This window comes from Cervus canadensis, chromosome 19 (genome assembly GCF_019320065.1).
Source record: "Cervus canadensis isolate Bull #8, Minnesota chromosome 19, ASM1932006v1, whole genome shotgun sequence".
In the NCBI taxonomy this organism is placed as follows: domain Eukaryota; kingdom Metazoa; phylum Chordata; class Mammalia; order Artiodactyla; family Cervidae; genus Cervus; species Cervus canadensis.
Genome location: NC_057404.1, coordinates 34,744,772 through 34,771,980, shown reverse-complemented (window position 1 = coordinate 34,771,980; position 27,209 = coordinate 34,744,772). Strand labels below are relative to the sequence as shown.

Genomic DNA, 27,209 nt, shown 5'->3' with positions numbered 1-27,209 from the left:
AACATTAAATTATTAATACCCATCACTGTTGTAGTTTAGCTGCTAAGTCGTGTCTGACTCTTTGTGACCCCATGGATGGTAGCCCACCAGGCTCCTCTGTCCATGGGATTTCCCAGGCAAGAATACTGGAGTGGGTTGCCATTTCCTTCTCCACAGAATCTTCCCGACTCAGGGATTGAACCCATGTCTCCTGCTTGGCAGGAAGATTCTTTACCACTGAGCCACCTGGGAAGCCCATCAGAGATAACCAAAACAGCAGGGGTGGAGAAAGACTAAGAGTTTGTATCTGAAGACAGGATACCTTTCCAATCAGTAGCTGATATTTAAATTATTTCTAAGTTAACAGTAGATAATTCATAGTATTATAATTACACATAAGACACTGTTTACAAAACAGGCACACACTCCATGATTAGCTGACACTCCTTCTACTTGAATAATCCAGCTAGATCATTTCTAACTTGAGAAAATAAAAAGGAAATCAATTTTCAATATAAACTCTGGATATAAATAAACCCTGCAGATAAAATTCCCATAACTTCACAGTACTTAGACAAAAATGTGCTCCTTCAAATCCCTAAGAAATCTGAGAAATTTTGGTATTGCATTTGCATTTCCTGTCCCTGAAGAAAAAAAAATTATGTGAACATGTTTCATTTCCAGCCCACCATCCAGTCATAGAAGTGCCTTAGTCATGCCTCCTGTGAGGTCTCCCATTAGAAGCGAATGACATTCTTGGACTTACGCCAAAAAGAAAATGTCTGTATATTTCACAGCAGGTCTAGACAGATGAGTTAATATGCAGATGTTAACAGAAAAAGAGAGGAAAGCTAGGAAACCCTGAACATCGCTCATACAGGCTTATACTCACCCAAGATGTTTTCATGCCTCATCAACACCGTCTGATATATTTCTGTCTCTCGGAACCAGCTGGCCTCCTCTGTCGTGAAGAACACTTTCACAGCTACCTTTTCGCCACGCCACTTTCCCATCCAAACTTCCCCATAGCGACCTTTTCCAATCTGTTTCACCATCTGAATTTGCTTTGCTATCGTCCTCTGGACCTGTGAAATCCCCCAACACACTGTTAGTGTATTCACAGCACTGCAGATTTGTTTAATGTTTTCTTTTTTCCTTCAGAGAAGAAAACAATTGCATGTGAAATATATTTAGCCAGTAGTTTTTCTTTATATGGGCTTCGCAGGTGGCACTAGTGGTAAAGAATCTGCCTGCTAGTGCAGCAGACACAAGAGACTTGGGTTCGATCCCTGGGTCGGAAAGATCCCCTGGAGAAGGAAATGGCAATCCACTCCAGTATTCTTGCCTGGAGAATCCCATGGACAGAGAAGCCTGGTGAGATAAGTTATTTTTATTCACTTATTAATTTTATTTATTAATTCATGTTGTCCTCTTTTAAATGTATATTTGAGACTTGTTTTTGCGTGCTTGAAGTATTGCTTCCAAATTATTATTTCATTTAACCGATTATTATTTTCACAGAGAAAAACACTTGAAGGGTTCACAGTAACTGGCAGAAAAGAATACTTTTCACTTCTACTGCTAGTGTGGGACACTAGATACTCTAAAGGGAATCATGCCACTATATGCTTCGATAACATACAACAAAACAGAAAGGTAACGCACTATTGGGCACACACAGAAATACTTGCAGACGAAATCTCTAAGCAGGGAGGTGTAGGCAGACGGAGGAAAAGAGGAAGGGAAGAGTTAAGAACAGCGCAAGGCTAGATAAGCATTCAGCAAATACAAATGCCAGGCCGCTATCTGGGCAAAGAATAACACCAGCCTTGAGATCGAGACAATGAACGCTGACCCTTTAAAATGAGAGACATTGAACCCTGGGCTTTAGCACTAAGCCTGAACCACTGAATGGGACCAAATTTGCCCTAGTTTGGTGACACACCACCACCATGGCTCCTGGCAAAAACAAATACAAATCCTCTCTTGAGGAAATTATTGCAGAATATGCTTCACTCCACTACTGGTAGGATACTAGACCCTCTGAAGGAGCTCCTACCACCCTACACCTTGGTCATGGATAAAATATAAGAAACAAAAAACTGTAATGCTTATTGGACGCACAAGGGAATAAAGGAAATCCCCACCTTGGGGAGGGGAGGGAGAGAAGGAAGGGAAGAAAGAAAACAGAGGGAGGGAAAGGAGAGAGAGAGGATCTCACAGGGTAAATGCCTTAAAACAAAAGGAAACAGCCACTGCACATGAGGCAAGAGAAAGAATCCAAGTAGATTTAACCCCTTCAGATGACAGATGCGGGAATCTTCAAACAGAGAATGCCACACGGCATGAGATGTTTGAAGAATGTGAAGGATAGGAGACAGAATGAAACATAAGCAAGCAGTATGAAATCATTGAAAATTAGGCTTTGAGGCGGAAGAGCTGTCACAACCAAAAATGTAAAATGGAAAGGGAGAACAGCCCATTAGAGCTGGGGAGAAAGCAAAGCTATGAGAGAGCTCCGAAGAATTACGGAGTGCAGCAGAGACAGGCAGAAGGAAAACAAGAGGGTTCAAGTGGCATAGGGGTTAGATGTCTCTTTACACATGATCATCTTTTTAAAAATGCCATGACTAAAGGGGCTAAGTGTTGGTGACTATTTACATAATTTGGGAGACATAAAGAACCAAACATAGAACTCTCCTAAGATCTGCTTAGAAAGTTGGGATGTACTCTTCCCAGAGACAGGCTTTGCATCAAGTAAATTCAAAGTGTTTCTTTCTGCATTTATACTTTTAAAGGTCATGTAACTATACTGAGATAACTGTATATATGAGCTACTGTAATTTACCAGAGCAAACTCCGGGAGATAGGGGAGGACAGGGAAGCCTGGTGTGCTGTAGTTCATGGGGTCACAAAGAGTTGGATGCAACTTAGTGACTGAACAACAACATCTATAGTGAGCTCACCTAGATATTCTAGAATAAATTCATCTCAAGGTCAGCTGATGAGCAACTTTAGCATCTGAGCCACCAGGGAAGCCCAGCTGATGAGCAACTTTAATTCCCCCTTGCCTTGTAAAATAACAGATTCTAGGGCTGAGGACATTGTGGGGGCTAGCATTCTGACTACTACGGATGTCTACCAACTGGGATGGGTTCTGTTTTTGCCTAATGAATGAATTTCATCAATTCAAGACGTAATGCTATCCATTGCCAGAATCATTAACAGCACTAATATCAGACTGAAAGCTTTTGGGGACAAGATAAAGTCTTTTTCTTTTCCTCTCAAAGAAGAATTAAAGAATAAAAGCATTGCTGACATGCCGTTAAGCCACTCAGCCTGAAGGAAATGAGGCATCAAGTGTACATGTAGACCAGCCTTCCTCCCTTTAGGAGTCGAAAAGGCCCTGTAGGAGACAGTCAGTCCATTTCCCTTCCCCAATAAGGGAGCAGAAGCATCAAGAGCATTGCGCAGCTGAGAGCCAGATCCATAAGTAGTTAAACTACTGACCTGAGAGGAGACTTCCTACAATGATTAAAGAAGTATTATTAATTTACTGTTGTTACAAAGCATTGCTTATATAAATCCACAGAACATTTCCTAATAGAAACAGTTTTAAATCCAATTTTTTTCTAATGATCACATATATAATGAATTTGATAAGAGTACAGATGAAATTGGCAACGCTCACAAGAACAGAAGCAACTTATCTCAAAATAAAAAGTCTCACTATATTCAGAAATTTAAAATATACTTCTATTTTGAGATTTATTATAACATCTACAAAATATATTTTTTGTAATCCAAAAATATATTTTGAAAAATGTTTTAACTATGTCATTTATTTGCATTTTTATTTGATCTAGTTAATGTTTCAGGTCTTTGTGTACCCAAACTTTCCTTCTGTATGACATCTTTAGATATCAGTTTTGAAAGTTAGATTATACAAATTCAATACAATCATTATAATTGTGACTCAAAACAGAGAAGAATTATTTCATGTAAAGGGGGGACAACTCACTGTGTAAGGATTATAAGGGTTATCACTATTTTAGAAATGTCTTTCTATCTAGTGGTCAGTTATCTGATAGTGTCCAATAGTAAATTAAGCCCATGTGGACCCTAGAAACCATGGAGTTGTAAGTAATGCTCTGTGCTCTCTATATGTCCCTGAATTAACAAAATACTCACTTTTACACACACATACACTGTTTAACATATCTGCTTAGTAAGACCATGTTAATGTTGCATACTGGACAGATTTTTCACAAAAGATTCCTCAGCTGAGAGGTTTAGTGTTCAGTTAGTTTACTTCACCTTTTGTTCCTTTACAAGGTCAGATAAATAGGGTATAAATAAATAATGTTACTATTGATTGAAGGCATAGTATACAGGTATTCAGTATGCCAGGCATATTTATATGTATATATATATATGTATATATATATATAGCATATGCTATATATAGAGAGAGAAAGAGAGCAGGGAAAATTCTTACAACCATTCTATGATATTCCTCCCTTAGAGGATTTATATACAAAGCCACTTAGTAAATATTAGTCCCAAGTATGTATTTATACACAAGACATGAACTTGCCCTCTTTGTTAATGAAATAAAAGACAAAGTGGAATTAAGGTGAGACATTCACTCATATAATACCAAGAGAGACTACTGAACACTTCTGTATTGTTTATCTTAAAAAACAAATCTTAAAGCAGGGTCTTAAGTCTGTAATACCTAGGCTTTCCCTTCGCCCATCCTGTTGTTATCAAATGCAGGTCTTAATTTTACTTAACATTTGGTTCACAAGCGTTGGGAGCACAGATTCTAGAGGTAGATCACCCGGGTTTTACTCCTGGCTTCTCCATGGACCAGCTGGTTGACCCCAGTGGGCTTGGGCCCCTGATGTGTGATACAGGATACATTTCTACACCACCTCACAGTGGCTACAAGGATTAAATGAGATCACCCTTTAAAGGCCAGAATCTGGCCAGGGCTGGACCTCTGGCAACCTGGCTGCTCTTAGTCATTATGGTTAATAGCCAAACACTGTTTGGTACCCAGATTATAGACATAAGATAGTATTTTCACAGATACCAAAAGTTGGGAGTTGCAAGTTGTCTTTTTTTAAAAAACAAATAACTGAGCAGCCTCTTTATAATCACCCCAGAATGCTAAGTGACAAAATGTAGTTTCCACCTCAAAAGAGATGAGAGTCCACCTAAAGACACAGGTACATTAAAACCAATTTCAATGTTATTTTAAACAGCTATATTGGTTGCTGCATTGATTATGCAAACTTCTGTTATGACATAAGTTAAACAGACTGGCTCAGTCTAGACTAATCTGTCACAGAGATAAAACATGGGGCATAATCTGAGGAACACTCCAGAAAGACATTATATTTGCAAAGACATGGATTTTTAAAACATGCTGTATTTTCAAAACAATTAGTCAAGGCTGATTCAAGAGCTCAAGAATCCAGTGGGGAAGAGGTGGCAGGAGAGGGATACTATGCTTATCAAGCTAAGAAAGAAGACCCATAACCATGACTGGATATTAGAGTGTGTTATGCAGAAAAGTGAGAGAGCAGCAAGGTCAAAGATTTGAGACAGAACTCCACAGGAATGAGAAAGATGGGCTAGAAGGAGGAAGACAGTAGTTTCCAATTCTGAGAGTGTAAGTATCTGATTGATTAATATCAAAGGGAATTTTAATATCTGTACTTGAAAAAGAAGTGTGATAAAATATTTTTAAATGTAAAAATGGTATTTGCTATATATCAGTTAAATTCTAAGAATGAAAAGTCAAGCAATTTGATAAGAACTTTACATTAAAAAAAATTTATGACTACTTCACAAGTGGTTTTCTGTCTGGTGTATTACCTCCAGGGGAGGTATTAGTTAAAGAGTAGAGTTTGGCCACCTGATGTGAAGAACTGACTCCTTGGAAAAGACCCTGATGCTGGAAAAGATTGAAGGCGGGAGGAGAAGGGGACGACAGAGGATGAGGTGGCTGGATGGCATCACCAACTCAATGGACATGAGTTTGAGTAAACTATGGGAGTTGGTGAAGGACAGGGAGGCCTGGTGTGCTATAGTCCATGGGGTCACAAAGAATCGGACACGACTGAGTGGCTGACCTGAACAGAGAGTTTCAGTTATGCAAGATGAATAAGTCCCAGAGATGTACCACACAACACAGTGCCTACAATTAATAACGGAATATTGCATTCTTTTTTCCCTAATTTGAAGCAAAAAGTTGACACTCACTTTATTTTTACTTAGATACACTTAGCATATAACATTTTGTAAGTTTAAGGTATACAGCCTGTTGATTTGATATATTTAAATAATGAGAAATGATTATCACAGTAGCATTAGCTAACACCTCTATTTAATACATGTGTATCATAATCTTAAAAAATTTGCAAAGAGGTTAGATCTTACACTGGGCTCTTATCATAAAATGATAATAATGAATGGGGCAGGAGGCAACTTTTGGAGGTGATGGATATGTTTATGGCCTAGACTGTGATGATGGCTTCAGGGGTGTATGGTGGTTTAGTCACTAAGTGGTGTCCAACTCTTTGTGACCCCATGAACTGTAGCCTGCCAGGCTGCTCTGTCCATGAGATTTCCCAGGCACTCGAGTGGGTTGTCATTTTCTTCTCCGAGGTAGCTTCCCAACCCAGGGATCAAAACCAGGTCCCCTGAATTGCAGGCGGATTCTTTACCGACTGAGACACCTACTTATTTCCAAACTCTTCAAGTTATATATGTTAAATGTATACAGCTTTTTGTATGCTAAGGAAAAGAGTTATAAAATAAATTCTTGGCTTGAGATTTTTAAGTTAGTTTTAGTACTAAATAAAAGGTCACCAAAAGAATCAAGTAAACAAGACATCCAAAGTCAGAACCAGACAATAAAGATTAGGAAAATCAATCTCAGAATTTATAAAGTTTATAAAGGAAAATATTTCTCGCTGTTATTTCCATTTCAAGTCCCAACAATCTTTTCACATGGTCCATAAAGTAACCAAATGCTTTTCTCATTAAAGCAAGTGCCTTGGATTCACTATATATTTTCTTCCAAGTTGGCAGTGCTGACCATCAGAAAATTAAAACTCTTCTGAATGGAAAAGCCAGGGCTTCACCCTGAAACATAAACCCTCCAGCTGAGCGGCAGCCTTCATCACTTTTAGAAGTACTCAGATCCCAGTTGGTTGTAATACTTTTGCCTTCAAAAGCCAGGCCAAAGCGCTGTAACGTTATCCTTCCTGAAAACAGAGGGAAGATGGTCCCATGTCGAATGTTTTCTAATCTGCTCTTTATCAGAACGCAGAGGTCTGGATTGTAACCATACACTTACATTAAAGAACAATGACCTCACCCCCAATATGTCAAAATGTTATCTGGAAACCCTGCATCTGAGATCTGATGTCTGACTGCAGAGCGCTTTCCTCTGTCCACGGCCCTATCTGTTTCAGTAAAATGACACCCCGCGGTTACTGACATATCCTTTACGTTCAAGGTATGCTCCTCTCATACCAGCAGAGGGAGGCCTGATCCGCTCCCCGAGCTCTGCGACTGCTCAATTAAGTCTCTCAGGGATTCTCCAGGAGGAATGTAAGTTTCATCCTGTTCTAACCCAATGCTGTACCGAGGTCTGGCTTCTTGTCTTTTATACCTGAAGATGCACAAAGGAAGAAAACGTTAAGACACTGGATCGCAATGACAGGGATAGAACATGCAGAACCACGGCAGGTTTCATCTTTGCACATAAATACAAGATTAGATGCTCAGTATATATTATCCTTAGTTATGATTTCCAAAACACAAAGTCATAATTAGTCTTCCAACCTATTTTTTAAACTAAACTTCATATTTTCACTCAGTCACAACCATCTTTAATTTTCCTTCTCTGTTTCTTTTGATTGCATATATCCAAGTGGCCTATATTCCATTACCATTTCTATATAGTTCCAATAGTAGTAGTAGTAGTTGCTCAGTCGTGTCTGACTCTTTGCCACTCCATGGACTATAGGCCACCAAGCTCTCCTGTTCAAGGGATTCCCCAGGCAAGCATACTGGAGTGGGTTGCCATTTCCTTCTCCAGGATAGTTCCAATATCTGTGCCCTAAAGCCTTTTCTTATAAGGTCTCTAATTAGCTAAAGATGCAGATTTTTTTGTTTACAAAAGACACTGTAACTTTCTCATAAAAGGCAATGTATAAAGCAATAGTATAGATAAACTGAAACTTTAAAAGCTTTTGTCAATAATGTCTTCAGTTAGAATTGATGATATTTGAGTCAACTCTTATTTGTAGAATAGTAACCTAAATAAGTATTACAAAAGGGCAATGATAAGAACTTAAAGGTCCCTGATATTTCACAAACTAGAAAATGAGTTCTTAGGTGATTGAAAATAATTTGTAATGTTGTTGTTTACTTGATAAGTCATGTCTGACTCTTTGCAACCTCACGGACTGTAACCCGCCAGTCTCCTCTGTCCATGGGATTCTCCAGGCAAGAATATTGGTTATGGGTTGCCATTTCCTTCTCCAGGGGATCTTCCTGACCCATGGATCAAAACTACTAACTGAACATAGTCTATCTTAATAATTAATCTATAAGTTATCTTTTATAATCATTCAATACTAAGGGAATACTGTTAGCTTACAAAATAAGGAATTACTAAAGTGATTCTAGGTCAACATGGTCATTTCTCGCTTTGAATCAAAGGTTAGTAGCAACTAGTTGCTGAATTTCCTAGCCACCATAATTTTCCTAGAAATGAAATTTTTCAGGGTAGTTTTGATATTTGAAGCAGAAACAAGATAGCTATCTATTAATAACTTCATTAGGACAAATGATTATCAATAGTAACTGATATTGTCAGTGACATCTAATATCTAATCAGGTCCAGGAAAGCTGTGATGAAAAACATCAACTGGTAGAACAGTATGAGGATGATTTTATAAACTCAAAATTCTACATCCACATGTTGGAAACTTACCTGAAGTAACAGAATAAAATGACGAGGACCAAGAGCAAACTACACACAGTCACAGATATAAGTAAAGCTTTGTGGTGTATAGGTCCGTCAACGAAATCTGAAATTAAACAGAAGCAAAGAGAGGCATAATACAAGATTATTTTTACGTAAAAATTAGGAAGCAAGTCTTTCCTCAAAGTGCTTCCTAACCTCCATGTGTAAGATGTGAGAGATGTGAGGTTCCTTTAATCTGCTTATTGATAAGAAATTAATATATACTCTCAAAATTTGAGTAAATAAGCTTGAGTAACATGAATCACTGTTCATCTAGGCACTCACTTCAAGAGTATGCATTTCTTCCTGTTTGGAAGGAATAGGTTTGACACAGGATAAAAGCACAGAATACAAATAAATGTAAATGGACCAATACCCTTAAAATATAAGCAGGTAGTTCGCCTTTATTTCAGATCCAGTTGATGGGTTTCCAGGCTTTTCTCATGTGGTTTCTGGGGCACTCTCCATCATAAATTTGGATAAAAAATGAATCTATATTCATTGTACATAAAAAGCAAAGCAACCCTATGATGGATACAAAGGAACACAATTCCTCAAATATTAGCAAATAAATAGAATACATGGATGTGCAATACTTTAAACAAAGATGACCTTCAAAAATACATAACTAATTTTTTCATAAATGGCATCAGTTTTTAAAAGAATGGATATGTCTACTCAAAGAATTATGGTGTGATCTTTTTAAAGAACAAATTTTTAAATAGTATGCATGCTGTTTTAACTCCAGTTCCTCACAAATAAGATCTACTTATAGCATGATTTTTCAAAATTCCTAAAAATAAGAATGACTGGGAGAACTTTCATACAAATGCTGATTTACTGACTTCAACACCAGAGACTTTTATTTAAAGTATTTTATTTTTTTTTACAACCATCCCAGGTGATTTTACATGCAGTAGTCTCTGGAACATACGTTTTTTTCCTGAGAAAACTGACTGGAAGCCAGGTGTACTTCCATAGTAATAGAATGAGCACCATTCTGATTAAGGGCACAACACATCCTTGGGAGAATCAGTACTGTTTCTTAACTTTAAAAGGTATCATGTGTTGTAATTTATGTCTTTGGTTACCTACAAACGAGATGCTTTCTAACCGTGCTGTGCACTTTTCATTGTACGGCTATCTGAACATTCTGGTTGGGACCTCATTCCACTCGTTGTAACTTTCTTTTTCATTCAAAAGCATTATACATTCCCTGAAGAAAAACTGAATAGCACGAATTAACTGAAATAAATAAAATTGCCATCACCTCACTACTTACACCTCACTACTACTAACATTTTACTATATGTCTTTCCAGTCTCATTTCAACAAACAAAAAAATTTCATGAGCAAAATAGTTCACAAAAAAGCATTATAAACCCACAGCTGTATTATTCTCAACAGCTAAAACATGGAAGTAAACTGTGTCCACTGACACACGAATGGATAAGCAAAATGTGGTATATTACATAAGATGTAGTTCAGTCTTAAAAAGGAAGGTGTTCCTGACAGATGCTAGCAACATGAATGAACCTAGAGGACATTAGGCTAAGTGAAATAAGCCAGTCACAAAAAGATGAACACTCTACTTATATGAGATACTTAGAGAAGTCAAAATCATAACGACAGAATGGTGGCTGTCAAGGGTTAGGAGGGAAGAGAGTTTGGGAAAACTAAAGCTTAATGGGTAAGAGTTTTGGTTCTACAAGATAAACAGAGCTATATAAATGGATGGTGGTGATGGTTGCACAACATTATAAATATATTTAACATCAATGGACTGTATACCTAAGTGATTAAGATGGAAAACTTTCTGTTCTGTGTATTTCACCACATAAAAAACGGGGGGGAAATCATAATTACCTTGTAACTAGATTGTTTTCACTTACAATACTGTAGACATTTTCTAAAACAATAGTCTTTTCTGCAACATGAGTTTCAAAGACTACATGGTATACATACAGACACATCCTAATTAGAAAGTCAGTCTTCTGATGCTGTATATCTAGAAGATTGGGAAGATTTTGTTATAATACATCTTTGCTGTGACACATAAAATTCTGTGATGAACATTCTTATACATACATCATTGCACATGTCAATGATTATTTTCCTATTCTTGATTCTAAAAAGTACAATTATTAGGTTGAAGGATATATATTTTAAGTTTGTCAAATACATTGTCAAAATATCCTTTTAAAAAGATTGTAACAGTTTCTTTTTTTTTTTTTTTTAACAATGTGAACATATATCTTAGTTATTTTGAAGTAATTTCAGTCTTATAGAAAACCGGTAAGGATAAAGGACTCCAACATGCCCTTTAGAGAGTTCCCATTCCAGTGAGAGAGCAACTGACAATGCAGGTGTACAAACGGCATGGAGCAAATAATGGCGCTGGAAACAACTTAAAATCTATTTCCAGTTTTAAGGACAAGAAAGCAAAAGGCCTGATTCTGCAGAAAATCATACAGGTCCCTGGATACTCTATCAGAACTAGAAGAACTAACTACATAAGCACAACATATTCAGTTCAGTTCAGTCGCTCAGTCATGTCCGACTCATTGCAACCCCATGAACCACAGCACGCCAGGCTTCCCTGTCCCTCACCAACTCCCAGAGTCTATCCAAACCCATGTCCATCAAGTCGGTGATGCCATCCAGCCATCTCATCCTCTGTCGTCCCCTTCTCCTCCTGCCCTCAATCTTTCCCAGCATCAGGGTCTTTTCAAATGAGTCAGCTCTTCTCATAAGGTGGCCAAAGTACTGGAGTTTCAGCTTCAACATCAGTCCTTCCAATGAACACCCATGATTAATCTTCTTTAGGATGGACTGGTTGGATCTCCTTGCAGTCCAAGGGACTCTCAAGGGTCTTCTCCAACACCACAGTTCAAAAGCATCAATCCTTCATGAACCTAACATTCCAGGTTCCTATGCAATATTGCTCTTTACAGCATCGGACCTTGCTGCTATCACCAGTCACATCCACAACTGGGTGTTATTTTTGCTTTGGCTCCATTCCTTCAATCTTTCTGAAGTTATTTTTCCACTGCTCAACATATTATCAGTATACAAATATAGAAAGCCTCAGCGACTTTCACTTTTCCACGTAAATGCAGAATACTCTGAGCCATAAGGACAGTATATTTATTACTCATCTTAACAGATTTCTGATTGATGAGAGCATGAGACCAGAAAGCATCTAAGGGATTTTTCCTTATCATCAAGCACTGCTTTAAAAAATGCGAGCATTACCTTCCTACTTTCCTTTTCTTTGCCCCAATAACCCTAGCCCCTATAGCCTCAACAACTGCCTCCTGGTCTTCTGTCATGAATTTATTGCCTTATCAATAAACCTTTTGTTTCTGTTGGTCATGCCAGTCATGTTTTAATCTGCCATTACCTGCGCTCAGAGCATTAACAATGTAAACACCCAAGTCACTGTTGAGTCTCCGAAGGCGAACACTGCCAGATACCTATCAGGAAAAGAACAGAGCCCCCGATTCTCTCCAGGGCAGCAGGTTTCTACTGGGCTGTCACTCCAACTGCTCAGGGAAGGAGATCGGAGAACTCTCCAGGGAAGTCTGGTTCACTCTGAGAGGCAAAGAAGAATCACCAGTGGTTTCCTAACAAAATAGTATTGTCACTACTTGTCTCCTTTCTGATAATTAACTGGTTTGCAGCTACTTAAAATGCCAGGACTGTTTTCATAAGGCTAGAATATGGCTCATAATTGCAATAAGAAATAAAAAACTAAATAGCTAGAAAGAATCTTGGAAACACATGTTGGAAGACATCTTTATGTGTGCTCTCAGTGTTATAATCACAGATAAATTGGAGACATCTTTCTATTACTAGAGCAAAAAGTGTCTGAAAAGCATAGTCTTGTCAGAGGATTTTAGTCAACAGATAATACTGTAAAGTAATCTACTTTCCTCATATATTGGTATGTCATCTTATGGTAACATCTAGAAATAAATTCAGTGTAAGAACAAAGACATAATATTCTAATTACTTCCGTGCAGAAAAAGTTTAGAATTTTATTTCCTGGTAACAAAGGAAGTTAAGAAAGAATTTTTATATTCAGATTAAAAAAGACTAATGATTTCTAAATTCCTTCCATATGCCCCCAAAACAAAGTTAACCAGAATTTCCAGAAAAGTTAAAAGCTGCACATTTCAAGAAATGTTGAGGCTACTCCTTGTCAAGGAATTCAGCTCAGGCTCACATACTGGTTTATATTACCGCAAGTATAATACATGTGTCAGAAGGAGAATTCTGCAACTCAACTTTGCATTCTATCATATATTCAACCTATGTGTATTGTGGAGAATAAGGGAGTTGTTTCACTGGCTAAATACCTGTTACTCTATTGAGTTTAATTTATAATTGATAATACCAAAGCTAAGTAACAGCATGTTAAAACAAATCTGTAAACTGCTCAAAATAGTTTTTTAGTTGATTAAGAAATCAGAAGGTAAAGTTGAGCTTAGGAAATCCTGTATTATAATGTTACTTAACCTACACTGGAAGTTACCCTATTTCAAAATAAACAAAAAGGTGTTTCTGACACATTTTCTATGAAGTATACATTCAGTATACATAATTCCCATATTTAAACACACAAAAACCCACACCTATTCCAAAAAATTATATGAACTTTGGTTTTGTAAAACCCAAATTAGAGGATCCCATTTAATAAAGGAAAGCTTCTGTTCATTTTAACACCAGTCTTCCACTCCTTTAAGTGCTCATTTGAAAAAAAAAAATTTAAACAAAAATAAGTAATAAGTAACTTGAGAGGAGAAAAAAAAACTCACCCAATTCTCCTGCCTAAATATCATTTCAAGAGAACATTTTACTCACAATATCTTGGTCAAACCATGTGATGCTGAGAGTGTAGGCATACATCATTCTTGCGGTGCCCCTTCATCACTAATTCTGCAGGCAGGAAGCCAGACACCATGACTTCTCCCTACAAGCCTGTCCATCAAAACAGATATCTCTCTCCCTCCTCTTAGCACCAACTGCAGTGTTACTGGGATTCCTGAATCAAACTTCATCATTTACGATGAAGGTGCTGCATTTGATCTAATTATTTTTTGTAATTCTTCCTTCAGGAGAAAGAATATCATCCTAGGGTATTCTGTGTTGCTGGTGCTGAAATAAAATAAGCAAAGGAAAACTAATATTCATAGAAGAATTTCTGCTGCTTTCTGGCCACCCTTCATCATCTTTTTTTGAAATAGAAGATGACAAATAAAATTTCAAGGTTCTAAATATACAGTGATAAATATTTATTGGATGCGATTTTGTATCTCTAATATCCTGCTAAACAAATGCATCCAAGTTGGGGGGGGGGTGAAAAAACTGGATAGATAGAAAAGGTTTTCTTGCTTATTTTTTAATCAGCAAACTTACTTGTAGGTATTTATAATTAAAGAGGCTTAGGTGAGGCTTTATTACAGATCAGAGAAGTACTAAGTGTAGGGGTGCATGCATGCATGCATCCTAAGTTGCTTCAGTCATATCTGACTCTTTGTTACCCCATGAACTGTAGCCAGCCAGGATCCTCTCTTCATGGAATCTCCAGGCCAGAATACTAGAATGGGTTGCCATTTCCTTCCCCAGGGTATCCTCCCCACCCAAGGATCAAACCCATGTCTCCAGCATGCATCTTCTGCATTGCAGGTAGATTTTTAACTGCTGAGGCACCGGGAAAGCCCAGTACTTACATGGGATTCAATAAATGATAAATTATAGGGAAGAAGAGAAAGGAGGAAGGAAGAGAGAGTGTGTGTGCAAGACACAGAGGGAGCAACCCTCTAACTCTATATTCTAGAATAAGGAAGTGAGTGAAAGTCGGTCAGTCATGTCTGACTCTTTGAGACCCCATGGACTATACAGTGCATGGAATTCTCCAGGCCAGAATACTGGAGTGGGTAGCCTTTCCCTTCTCCAGGGGATCTTCCCAACCCAGGGATAGAACCCGGTCTCCGACACTGCAGGCAGATTCTTTACCTGCTGAACCACAAGGGAAGCCTATTCTAGAATAAAGAAAATGCTGATTGTGCAAAGCAAACATAATAAACAGAAGGCTTTGAAGTAATCATATTGTTTATTGATTATTTCATGATATGGCTAACCAACCAACTACTTACTTAGAGCTTTCCAGCTCTTATATACATAAAAGCTTTTTTTTCGACAATGTCATTCAGGGTTTTGTTCTCCTTTTCTTTTTTATAGAAGATTCAGGGTGATGTGGTCCAAGGCCCATTTCCCATCTCCAGTACTCACTCTAGCTCTGTAACCTTCACACGGTACTTGACCTCACTGTTCCTCAGCTGCATGTCTGCAAAATGGGGATGATGATAATAGTGCCTTCCCCACTGAGCTGTTATAAGGATTAAATTAGTTAGTATATGTAAAGTAATCAGAAAAGTACTTGGACAGCAAGGAGATCAAACCAGTCAATCTTAAGGTAAATCAACCCAGAATACTTTTTGGAAGGACTGATGCTGAAGCTGAAACTCCAGTATTTTGGTCATCTGATGTGAACAGTCTACTCATTGGAAAAGTCCCTGATGCTGGAAAAAACTGAGTGCAGAAGGAAAAGAGGGCATCAGAGGATAAGATGGCTAGATGGTATCATCTATACAATGGACACGAACTTGGGTGAATTTTAGGAGATGGTAAGGGACAGGGAGGCCTGGCTTGCCACAGTCCATTGGGCTGCAAAGAGTCAGACATGACTGGGTGACTCAACAACAACAACAACTTCAAAAAGGGCCATGGTAAGTAAGCACTCCATTCATATTAGCAAATGTGATTATCATGGTTATGATGATAATTTCCACTGCCTTCACCCACAAAACTGGCCTGAGCTCTGAGCTCTAGCTCCCTTCAACTGTACCTCTTCCCAATGAGCAGTGGGTTTGCAAAACCCCAGTGAAGTGTCCATCCCGAATTTGTACCATCCCACTCTCCATTTAAAACACTGACCATTGCCCCAAAGTCTGAAATTCTACCTAAATGGCCCCAAGCCTGTGTCTGGGGACTGTACAGCCCCCTGTCTCCTTGAAGGGGGACTGAAGAACTGGTGTACTTACCCTAACCTTTGACAAAGAGGTGACGGAGGTTGGCTGGGGCAAGACATGTGGGCAGAGCATAAACCAGACGGCCAGGTGTTTGCCCAACATTAAGCTTCTGATTACTGAGGCATCCATTTCAAACATCTCAAATAAACATATTACCAGCTGCATGATGCAACTACTAGTAAAACAACTAGTAAGAAAGCAGGTAACCCTGCCCACGAAGTTCCCGGGATAACTGACCACCTTGATAACTCCACTTTTCCTTCCCCATACCCTCATCCCCACTCTTATGTTTTAAATTTGCCAATATTTTTGTAACTGTGTAGGGTGACAAATGTTAGCTAGACTCACTGTGGTAATGATTTTGCGATACATACAAATATCGAGTCATGATGTTGTACACCTGAAACTAATATAACATTTTATGTCAATTATAACTCAGTCATTTAAATTAATTAATCAATTTGCCAATAAAGGGTGAATCTATGAAATCCTAGGCACCCTACTTTTGACCCCAATAAAAGTAGAAGCCCAGGTCCCCACCCCACATGCCTGTGACCCTGCTGGGTGGCCCTCAGGTGTGTTGTGTAACCTCGAGTTTCTGCAAATAATACATCTTTTCTCTCAGATTTCTCTGACAGTGGTTGCTGAGGTGAATTTTATATAATAAGAACCACATGGGCTAGTCTAGTCACAACATTGGCTCCAGTTGAAGAAATGTCTGTGGGGGCTGCCAGAGTGGTGTGGACCCAGGTAAGTGCTTCAGGCATTCCGAACCAACAGTATCCCCACCACAGACACAAACCGGTGTCCAGCTGCTCCTCCAGGGCAGGGCTCCCCATCACTCCCCCTCCCACACTGCAGTGAATCAGTCTAAGTAGTTCAAGCATTCTAAACACAAGGTTGGTGTTCTTCACCATTATAAAAATATACTTGTTAAATTCAGTTAATAGAAAGTATTTTATTTGCCAGTCTGCTTTATTGGATTATGAGTTTTAAATAACTAGGTAAATGGTATATGATTTTCCATTTATACTATTGCCCCAGCTCCACAAAAGTTAGGGTTGGTCCTAAGTATTACAACAGCAGCTAAAATTTAAAATATCAAAATAAGATGGTTCCATGTCTCTTTAATACCCCTGTTCTTTATTTTGGGTTTTATACCAAAACATACATACACATGTCTCCAATACAACTATATGTAGACATATATACATCAGGCTGCAATGCAAATGTTTCTGATCAAGGCACTACTGAATTCAGTAAACATATACAGTACACTTCCTGTGAAAATGCTGCCCATGTATATATGGTAGAGGCAAAAAAACAGCAGCTCTATGGTATATTTATGTAAACATGACTCAGACCATAGTCTTCAGTGACTTTTAGACCGCAAAATGACTGCACCAGAAACAGTGAGGTGGAATCTACACAGACCTCACCTAGGCACTACCTAGGATCTTCAGAGTTCAAAAGAGTACCTTTAAAGCCACTAAACTCCGCACCTTCAAATCTATCACCTTGTATAATTCTCACATAATCCACCAGCCACATCAGCATCTGCTTTCCTGAACAAAGGACTTGCCTTCCCAGTACCACTGCTCTTCCTTCCAAAACCTTTTCACTGGGCTCTCTAGAACGCTCAACCTCCTCAGAGAGCCCTCCGCTGTCTACCAGGTCCTAACTGGAATCTGGTTCCACCTACAGGACAGAATGTGAACTGCAGCCCTTTCAGCATTTAAGTCAGTTTTCCTAATCCCTACTGTCAGGATTTTCTCCTTGAGGGAAGTGATTCTAGCACATCTATCTTCATTTCTTGCACTCTCTATCCACCTTCCGGCCCCAAGCCCAACACATCAACTCCTATATCAGTGCTATTCAAAATGCTGTCTATAGATCACCTACTTTTTGCAACTGATTCATAATGGAATAACCACAAAACAAAATAAACATTTAGAATTTTATAGCAGTTTGAAATCAGTGGACTTCTCTTTGAACAAGGTGTTGTCAAATACACACATTGAGACACAGTGGCGCTAGCCATATCCACACATAGGTCTTTTTCTACCGAATGTGTTGCCCAAACTTTAATGTGCATATAAATCACTTGGGAAATCTCATTAAAAATGCAGGTTTAGTAGTCTGGAGTGAGGCCTGAGCCTCTGCATTTCTAACGAGTTTCAAGTGATGCTAGTGCTGCTGATCCACAGGCACACTTTGAACAGCGAGGCGTCAAACAACTGAATTAGGAGACTTTTCCCAACCAGCTATGCTGTTTCACAGGACTGCAGTTTGCAAATCTTTCTCAAATATTACAAACATTACATTGCCTCTGTTTAGAGTCGTTGCTATTCACAGGCTGTGCAACCTTGGGAAAGTTAGTTAACATCTCAGTGCTACAAGAGCCTCATATTTAAATGGGGACTAATAATCCTAAATACCCTATAGGATTGTTGTGAAGCTCAAATGGTTGAATTAATGTCATAGTTACTAGCATTATTCTTGTGTTAGCCATTTTCATTTTAAAATTGTTTATTTCTGCCTTGCCCACTTGGCAAACTTCTGTTCATCCTTAAAATTTGCTCAAATATCACATCTATGCAGCTCTTTTGACATCCTCCTACTCCAAAATGAGCCACTCTTTTGTGTCTACTGAGATTTTTCTGAGTATAATTATTTCCATGTTTCTCTCTCACAATCTAGTGTGCTAGTCTTGAAAGAGAGAATTTTCTTCATTCATTTATGAATCCCTAACACCTAGCATGCTGACTGGCAAAATTAAAAAAAAAAAAAACTGCCTGTGACTTTTTGATGTGCATTACTATGAATCAATCTTACAGAGCTAGGCTATAGGAACAAATGTTATAAAATATCATTAGAACCCAATAAGGTCATTGTATTTTGTTGGGAAGATATTCTTTTAAGAAATAAAAATCAATGATGATAAATCATCTTAAGCTACTTTTTTAAGACTTAGGACTCTATGACAATTACAAATCATTTATTTTGTGGTGAGACCAAGAAAAAAGGAAACATGGGAGCTATTTTTAACCAAGAGTCATTGGGAATGCAGTGTGTGTCTTTTTTTAAGGAGCAACACTAAATGTATATGTCTCAGAACTAAACTTTCTAGATATTTTCTCCATTTTATCAATATATATGAATTGACTAAAAGGTAGTTACTGTAGCATAAGTAAAAGGAAATTCCATGAAGCAAATAATCTGAATTAACCCTTTATAAAAGGGTCCCCAGCCTCCGGAATCTAATGTCTGATGATCTAAGGTGGAGCTGATGTAATAATAATAGAATTAAAATGCATAATAAATGTAATGCACTTGAATTATCCTGAAACCACCTCCCCGTGCAGTCTGCAAAAAAATTATCTTCCAAAACACCAGACCCCGGTGTCAAAAAGGTTGGGGACTGCAGCTTTATAAGGTCCTTATTTTTAAAACAAATGTAGCCAAATAGCATTTGAATGAGGCACAACTTCTGAATAACATTTAGGGGTAAACAAAAAACACTTTGTCCCTCCTCTATCCTCTTGAAACCCACTCCAAGCTCTAGTCACTAGTTTTCTGAGGGAAGTAAGAACAGGGTAAAGAAGTAAATCTTAAGAGTGAAGTCACATGTGACTATTTTCCCAATAACTCCCTGTATTCATCTCTGAATGTCAGTTTCATTGTCACCTTGTCTCAGCCCTCTGGCCCAGGAGTGAGAAAACAGTACAGGCAGATACATTTGGAAAAGAGAATAACTCTAGTGTTTATCTCTTTATGCCTAAAGCTTTTCCAGCCCGTGAGCCTTCCTCTCCTTACCTCTGCTTTTCAGCGGAGGAAGCGTGGGATGTAGATCTTTATTACATTCATTCCGTTCTGTGCAGCATTCAATGGATCTTCTCTGATGAGGAATGGGAGTGTCCTGAAATTGAAACCTGACAGCTATTAATAGGTTTACCCCAAATTTCAAAGCCATATCACCTAAAACTAGCCAATTAACACTCTTTAGAGAACTGACTTAAAATTCTAATAATTTTATTCAGACACGGTGAAATGCTATATTAGGTAATTTATTTCAAATCATCATGTATATTCTTACTGCAACTTTTGCACTTCTACAAAATTACTATTATATTTGCCATAACCAGTATGTATAGTATAAACTCAGGAAGAAGTGTTGGCTTAATGCAATTAACCAAACCAGAATTTGGGCAAGATGATCTAATGAGTCCCTAAGCCAAAAGTTAACAGCAAAAATAAAATGACTACTTGATTTCAAAATGAAGGGAGAACTGACCCAATGCAAATTTTCTAATTATTGTCCAAATTACTGAAAACAAACTAGTCCAAAAAAATTCTGCTTTATCTTGCTTGCAACTTGGTTGTTTGTAATCTTGCCCATAAAAGGTTACAAAGTGGAATCAAGGTATCTTCCTTACCCGACATTGAAAATCTGAGCCTTCTAGTCCTAGACATCCAGAAGTGACCACAGGCATCCCAGAGTCATCTTCTTCTATCATCGTGAAACAATATCCATCTGTGCTAAAGATCAAACAGGCAAAGTAAGTGTGTGTGTGTGTGTGTGTGCGCGCATGAGAGAGAGAGAGAATGTCCAGGGTAAAAGGAAATGAAGATGTTTATCACTTGTTTTGGACTTCCCTGGTGGATCAGTGGTAAAGATTTCACCTGTCAATGTAGGAGACTCAGGTTCCAATCCTTGAGTCAGAAAGACCCCCTGGAGAAGGAAATGGCAACCCACTCCAGTATTCTTGCCTGGGAAATCCCATGGACAGAGGAGCCTGGTGGGCTACAGTCCATGGCATTGCAAAAGAGTCAGACACAACTAACAGACTAAACAACAACAATAATCATTTGTTTCATTACAAACAAGAAGAAAGTCAAAGATCATATAACAGGTCATTATCTAATTAAAGAATCCCAAAACTTCCTTTAAGGTTGATTTAATTATCATAAACTATTTAGTCCTTTATCCTCTGTCTAGAACTCATGAGAAAGGATCCAACATTTCCATAAAACATATAAATTAACAGCATGTATACTAAATACTAAACACTCGTTCTGGCCTTTCACAGATGTCACCTTCAGAAATCCACTCCAAGGGGAAGGCAGTAATATGCTTACTTTCTATATGAAGAAACTGAGGTTCAGAGATCTTGAGTAATTTCTCAAAGGCCATACAGCTAGTGAGAGGCGCAACAGGGGGTTTGAACCCATGCAGGTGAGTGTTTATTCTGGTTCTACTTGCTCTGAGGTAGTGAAGTGAATTTATCTCTTCCTAAGGCATACAGGGGGTTTACAGACTAAGGGAAGCAGGAGTTGGGGTCAGCACAGCCCAGGTGAGGCGACTAAGACTGTGCCACGCAGTACCTGCCCTCTGCTTTCAGGATGGCAAATGAAAACATCAGGCTTTGTGGTAACAAGTCCGGTCTTAATTTGGGTGTGGGGTAAGGATGGACAACAGAAAGAAGGGCTTTTAATATGATTATGAAAGCCAAAGAAACAATACTTTTAATTTCTGTCTGGTTTTCTACACTGAAAAGAACTTTCACTTAGAATCTCATTTAATCCTCTCATCAATAATGACAAGTAATATTTCTATTTTACAAATAGGTAAATCAAGGTTATGAGAGTCTCACAAACTTATACAAGGTCACAAAACAAACAGATACAGAATCATGTGTAGCATCAAGGACTTCTTGCTTCATTCTCATAGCTTTTCCAAAGTCCCTCCAGAGATTAAAAATTAAAAACAAGGACTATTATATATAGAACAATTTTTAAACAGACATTACGTCACAAGTTTGGGTGATGAACGCAGACAGGCTCCCAATGTAAGTCATAAACCACTACTGCATGTGCTAAGAAATAAACTACTGAACTACATCTCCATCTTTCTCATGAGAGAAAGATGTATATCCATGGTCAGTGTCCAACACAGATGTGACTACATAGACCTAAAAAGTCAGAGGAAGAAAGCTCTGAGCATGATTTGTGTGTTGGTCTATTCTGTGTTAGTGGCGACAGCATTCTGCCATACACTGGTACTTCAGTTATCATCAAAACTCTTAGAATTGTTTACTTGGTTTATAAGCCTCAAGTGATCCAAAATGCCTGTTTACAAGAACAAGCAAGGCAAAATTCAGACACACTAATGAACAGCAAGGAATGGCCAATGACAAATCTCTTTGTTAGACCAAGGTCAAATGCATGACTACTGCTGTAGAAGAAAGACTGCCTTGGAACAGCCCATGCTCCAAATTTTTGGGGTTTTTTTTAACTAATGTACTGAAATTACTATGAAAATCCAAAGCACGTAAACCCTGAAGGCAATAAATGAAAGAACCATCCCTTAGAAATTTACCTTAAACAATATAAGCAAACAATAACCATGTGATTTTTCTTTTATCCCTTTCCTCTACATTTCTTTTATCCCTTTCCTATACATTTACACTCTGTAACTTGCATTTCTCATCAAAAGTAAAATTCAGGAATTAAGAATAAAGCTATTTTAAGCTTCTGATATTAGGAAATCATAGCATAACTAAAAAAGTTTGATATAATATGTTAAATCTAAAAAAGACTAATTTCTCCTTATCCAGGAGGTCCCCTTAAGTCAAAATCTAAGTATACAGAAATGTAATTTGAGGCAACTTATAAGAATCAAAAAAGAAAAGGCTGGTAAAGCTGTTGGCATATTACTTTTACAATGTCCTGGTAAATGTAAAGAAACATCAGGAAGAGTAAATTCAAGTTAAAAAATGTACTCCTTTATCTGTGAAGAGGAGGAAGCTAAAAATAGAGGATGGAAACAAGATTTTTGATGGAGAGATGTTATAGTGTATACAGAAGTAGGAATAAAATGTACACTTGAAACATGAAATGTTATAAACCAACATTACTTCAATAAAAAATAAATTTTAAAAAGAGGATGGAGAGGGAGAGAGGCCCTAGAGAAAGAAGTTGGTGTCCTATAAGTTATAAATTTGGATACAAACTGAAATATTTAGCTGGAGGACAAGCAAGGGGGTAAGAGAACCATCTCAAGGGCATATTACTGACAACAAGACAAAAATAATTTATAAACTTTTTACTGAAATTGCTAGCTAGTAAGGGCCATTGACTGGAAACCAGTAGCACAATTACAGAAGCTTAAAAATTACTTGAGAACTTTCAACTCTCAAGCAAGCACAAATATAAACACAACTGCACTCTGGAATCAAAGCCGATCAACCACCCACCACTAAGAGACGGCTGCTGAATGTCACCCAAGGCATCTGACTTTACTATGGGCTTATCTCAACATTCTGCTGCTTGCTTCCATATTTAAGTATAGCTTTCAAATGTTTTATATAGATTATTACCCGTCATCCCTAGAGTGTTGAAAGTGATAACAAGAGATGAAGAATCATGAGAAAAATAAAAGGTGAAATAATTTTTATACAAAATTGAAAGCAGTGAGATGTATATATGAACACAGGATGAATCATTTGATTACAGTAATGATAATGAATTTTAAAAGACAATTCAAAAGGAAGGAGAGGCAAGATAGAGGCAGGGGATTAAGAGGTACAAACTACCATGTATAAAGTAAATAAGCTACAAGGATATATTTGTACAGCATGAGGAAATATGGGCATTATTTTATAGTAATTTTAAATGCAGTACAATCTATAAAAATACTAAATAATTATGCTGTTTATAGAAAACTAATGTAATACTGTAAATCAACCAAACTTCAATAAAAAAGACAATTGATGTGACATTTCAAAAATTCTGTCCCTGTGTTATAAGTCAGGGAAAGTAACTGACAAACAGTTGCCTATAAACATTATCAGTCATCAGTACTGAATGCCTCTCAACATAAGGCTAATTCATGAAAAAGCGAAGCATTTGAAAAAGTAAACATTATATATATGAGGTCAAAGTAGTGATAATAAAACCTCTGTTACAACCTTGGATAGTTCTACAGGTTCATGCTTCCTTGAATATGCCCAGTATTTCAAGAGCAAAGAAATCGGGAACATCTTGAGATCATGGAGGATAGACTGCCTTGGAGATTTTCAGTGTGACCATGGACACTTAGCAGTAAGTAAGAACGGGATACACTTAGTTCAAAGCCTGGAGGGACCAAATGATACGCCTTAGGTGGCTGGGCATGCTGAGCCTGGAAGTTCTGCCTGTTTTCATTTGGGGTCAAATGGATTTACAAATAGTGATGGCTCAGCTGGTACAGAATCCACCTGCAATGCGGGAGACCTGGGTTGGATCCCTGGGTTGGGAAGACCCCCTGGAGAAGGGAAAGGCTACCTACTCCAGTATTCTGGCCTGGAGAATTCCATAGGCTGCGTCCATGAGGTCACAAAGAGTTGGACATGACTGAGCCACTTTGACTTTCACTTCTGGACCCCAACTCATTCATTGCAGAGTGAGGGCAAGGTTTATAAGGTTTACGCAAGTCTTGGTCCCTTTAACTCTATTCTTCCACTAAGATCTTATGCTTCTTTCTTATAAACCCCAAGTTGTCCAGAAATATAACCACCCCAGTTGAGAAGGGACTATAGTAGAAATTTTCTTCTAACTGGTTTAGATCTTTATAAAGATCAATTTAACTATAAAATATAATTTTTAAAGTAGTAGTTAAAAAGGAGTTTATCTGCATTTCTCTAATAATGAGTGATGTTGAGCACCTTTTCATGTGTTTGTTAGCCATCTGTATGTCTTCTTTGGAGAAATGTCTGTTTAGTTCTTTGGCCCATTTTTTGATTGGGTCATTTATTTTTCTGGAATTGAGCTGCAGGAGTTGCTTGTATATTTTTGAGATTAATCCTTTGTCTGTTTCTTCATTTGCTATTATTTTCTCCCAATCTGACGGCTGTCTTTTCACCTTACTTATAGTTTCTTTTGTAGTGCAAAAGCTTTTAAGTTTCATTAGATCCCATTTGTTTAGTTTTGCTTTTATTTCCAATATTCTGGGAGGTGGGTCATAGAGGATCTTGCTGTGATTTATGTCGGAGAGTGTTTTGCCTATGTTCTCCTCTAGGAGTTTTATAGTTTCTGGTCTTACATTTAGATCTTTAATCCATTTTGAGTTTATTTTTGTGTATGGTGTTAGAAAGTGTTCTAGTTTCATTCTTTTGCAAGTGGTACACACCAGTCAGGATGGCTGCTATCCAAAAGTCTACAAGCAATAAATGCTGGAGAGGCTGTGGAGAAAAGGGAACCCTCTTACACTGTTGGTGGGAATGCAAACTAGTACAGCCACTATGGAAAACAGTGTGGAGATTCCTTAAAAAACTGGAAATAGAACTGCCATATGACCCAGCAATCCCACTTCTGGGCATACACACTGAGGAAACCAGATCTGAAAGAGACACGTGCACCCCAATGTTCATCGCAGCACTGTTTATAATAGCCAGGACATGGAAGCAACCTAGATGCCCATCAGCAGATGAATGGATAAGGAAGCTGTGGTACATATACACCATGGAATTTTACTCAGCCGTCAAAAAGAATTCATTTGAACCAGTCCTAATGAGATGGATGAAACTGGAGCCCCTTATACAGAGTGAGTAAGCCAGAAAGATAAAGAACATTACAGCATACTAACACATATATATGGAATTTAGAAAGATGGTAACGATAACCCTATATGCAAAACAGAAAAAGAGACACAGAAATACAGAACAGACTTTTGAACTCTGTGGGAGAAGGTGAGGGTGGGATGTTTCAAAAGAACAGCATGTAGACTATCTATGGTGAAACAGATCACCAGCCCAGGTGGGATGCATGAGACAAGTGCTCCGGCCTGGTGCACTGGGAAGACCCAGAGGAATCGGGTGGAGAGGGAGGTGGGAGGGGGGATCGGGATGGGGAATAAGCGTAAATCTATGGCTGATTCATATCAATGTATGACAAAACCCACTGAAATGTTGTGAAGTAATTAGCCTCCAACTAATAAAAAAAATTTAAAAAAAAAAAAAAAGGAGTTTATCTGATCTGCTCAATCAGGGTGATAGGAAATTTTAAAAGCAGTAATAAAATAAAAATCACCAAGTAACTCAAATATTATTTAATTATTAAATAGTTTAAAATTTTGCCCTTGACAAAAACTGATTAAATAAATGAAAACTTGAAGTGCATCTGTTCACAAGAATTCAAGTCCTCTACACCAATCAATCTATTCTGATCAAATTGAATCAACTTATTTATTCCACTTTTTTCCAGGGTGTAAGAAATACTAGCATTCTTAAATTTCTTTCAAAATTCTTTTAAGTTTCAGTCAGAAACTACTTGAAAGGCTGCTCACTTTAGGTGAATTGTAAATCCTTGAGGACACTGTCTTCTAAAATATCTATTTCACAATGAAGGGAATAAATACAGTTTTCTGTTATAGGTAAATAAAGATACAACTCTTCAAGTTGTGTTTAAGTCATGTAGAGTTTAGTCAGTTAACTAAAACAGCTGAAAGCTGCTTAACTACAGTTAGTTTTACAAACTATTAAGCATACTGGCTTCCCTGGTGGCTCAGACGGTAATGAATCTGTCTGCAGTTCAGGAGACCTGGGTTTGATCCCTGGGATGGGAAGATCCCCTGGAGAAGGGAATGGCAACCCGCTCCAGTATTCTTGCCTGGAGAATTTCATGGACAGAGATGCCTGGTGGGCTACAGTTCATGGGGTCACAAAGTCAGGCACGACTGAGCAACTAACACAGACAGATTAAGCATGCTATGCCTCAGACAGATGCTGAGATTCAAGGGTGAGGAATATGCAGCCTCTGTTTTCAAGGAGTTCAACATCTATGCACTGATCCTAGGAAAGACAAAGTCATTCCACTTCAGGAGGGACAGAAATCACCAGCTAATTAGAGTGCTTTCTACTGACTGGCAGGAAGGCAAAGAAGAATGCTGAGCAAAGGTCATCACTAGAGTCATGGAATCCTAAGGTTTTTTTTGTTTGTTTGTTTCCCCTTATCATCTTAGGTGGGTGTGTTCCCATGGTGGTGGAGGGAAAGATGGTACGATAGGTATGACTGTCACTGATCCCATTTTCTGGCTTCTCCTC

The 27,209-nt window shown here is 38.1% G+C and overlaps 1 protein-coding gene across 12 annotated transcripts in view; it reads right to left on the bottom strand.

Annotated features, from left to right (window-relative positions):
• Window positions 1-27,209, bottom strand: part of BMPR1B (bone morphogenetic protein receptor type 1B) — a 421,370-nt gene that overhangs the window by 19,040 nt on the left and 375,121 nt on the right. For 8 of the 12 annotated variants that reach the window (XM_043438643.1, XM_043438642.1, XM_043438645.1 and 5 more), the window contains 5 exons: window positions 20,565-20,667; window positions 19,945-20,047; window positions 8,999-9,095; window positions 7,531-7,669; window positions 872-1,064 (listed from right to left, as the gene is read on the bottom strand). In XM_043438643.1, coding sequence (XP_043294578.1) covers window positions 872-1,064; window positions 7,531-7,669; window positions 8,999-9,095; window positions 19,945-20,047; window positions 20,565-20,667 — 635 coding nt within the window. The remainder of the gene's footprint in view (window positions 1-871; window positions 1,065-7,530; window positions 7,670-8,998; window positions 9,096-19,944; window positions 20,048-20,564; window positions 20,668-27,209) is intronic. The other 4 variants (XM_043438650.1, XM_043438648.1, XM_043438651.1 and 1 more) reach the window with 1 other exon arrangement.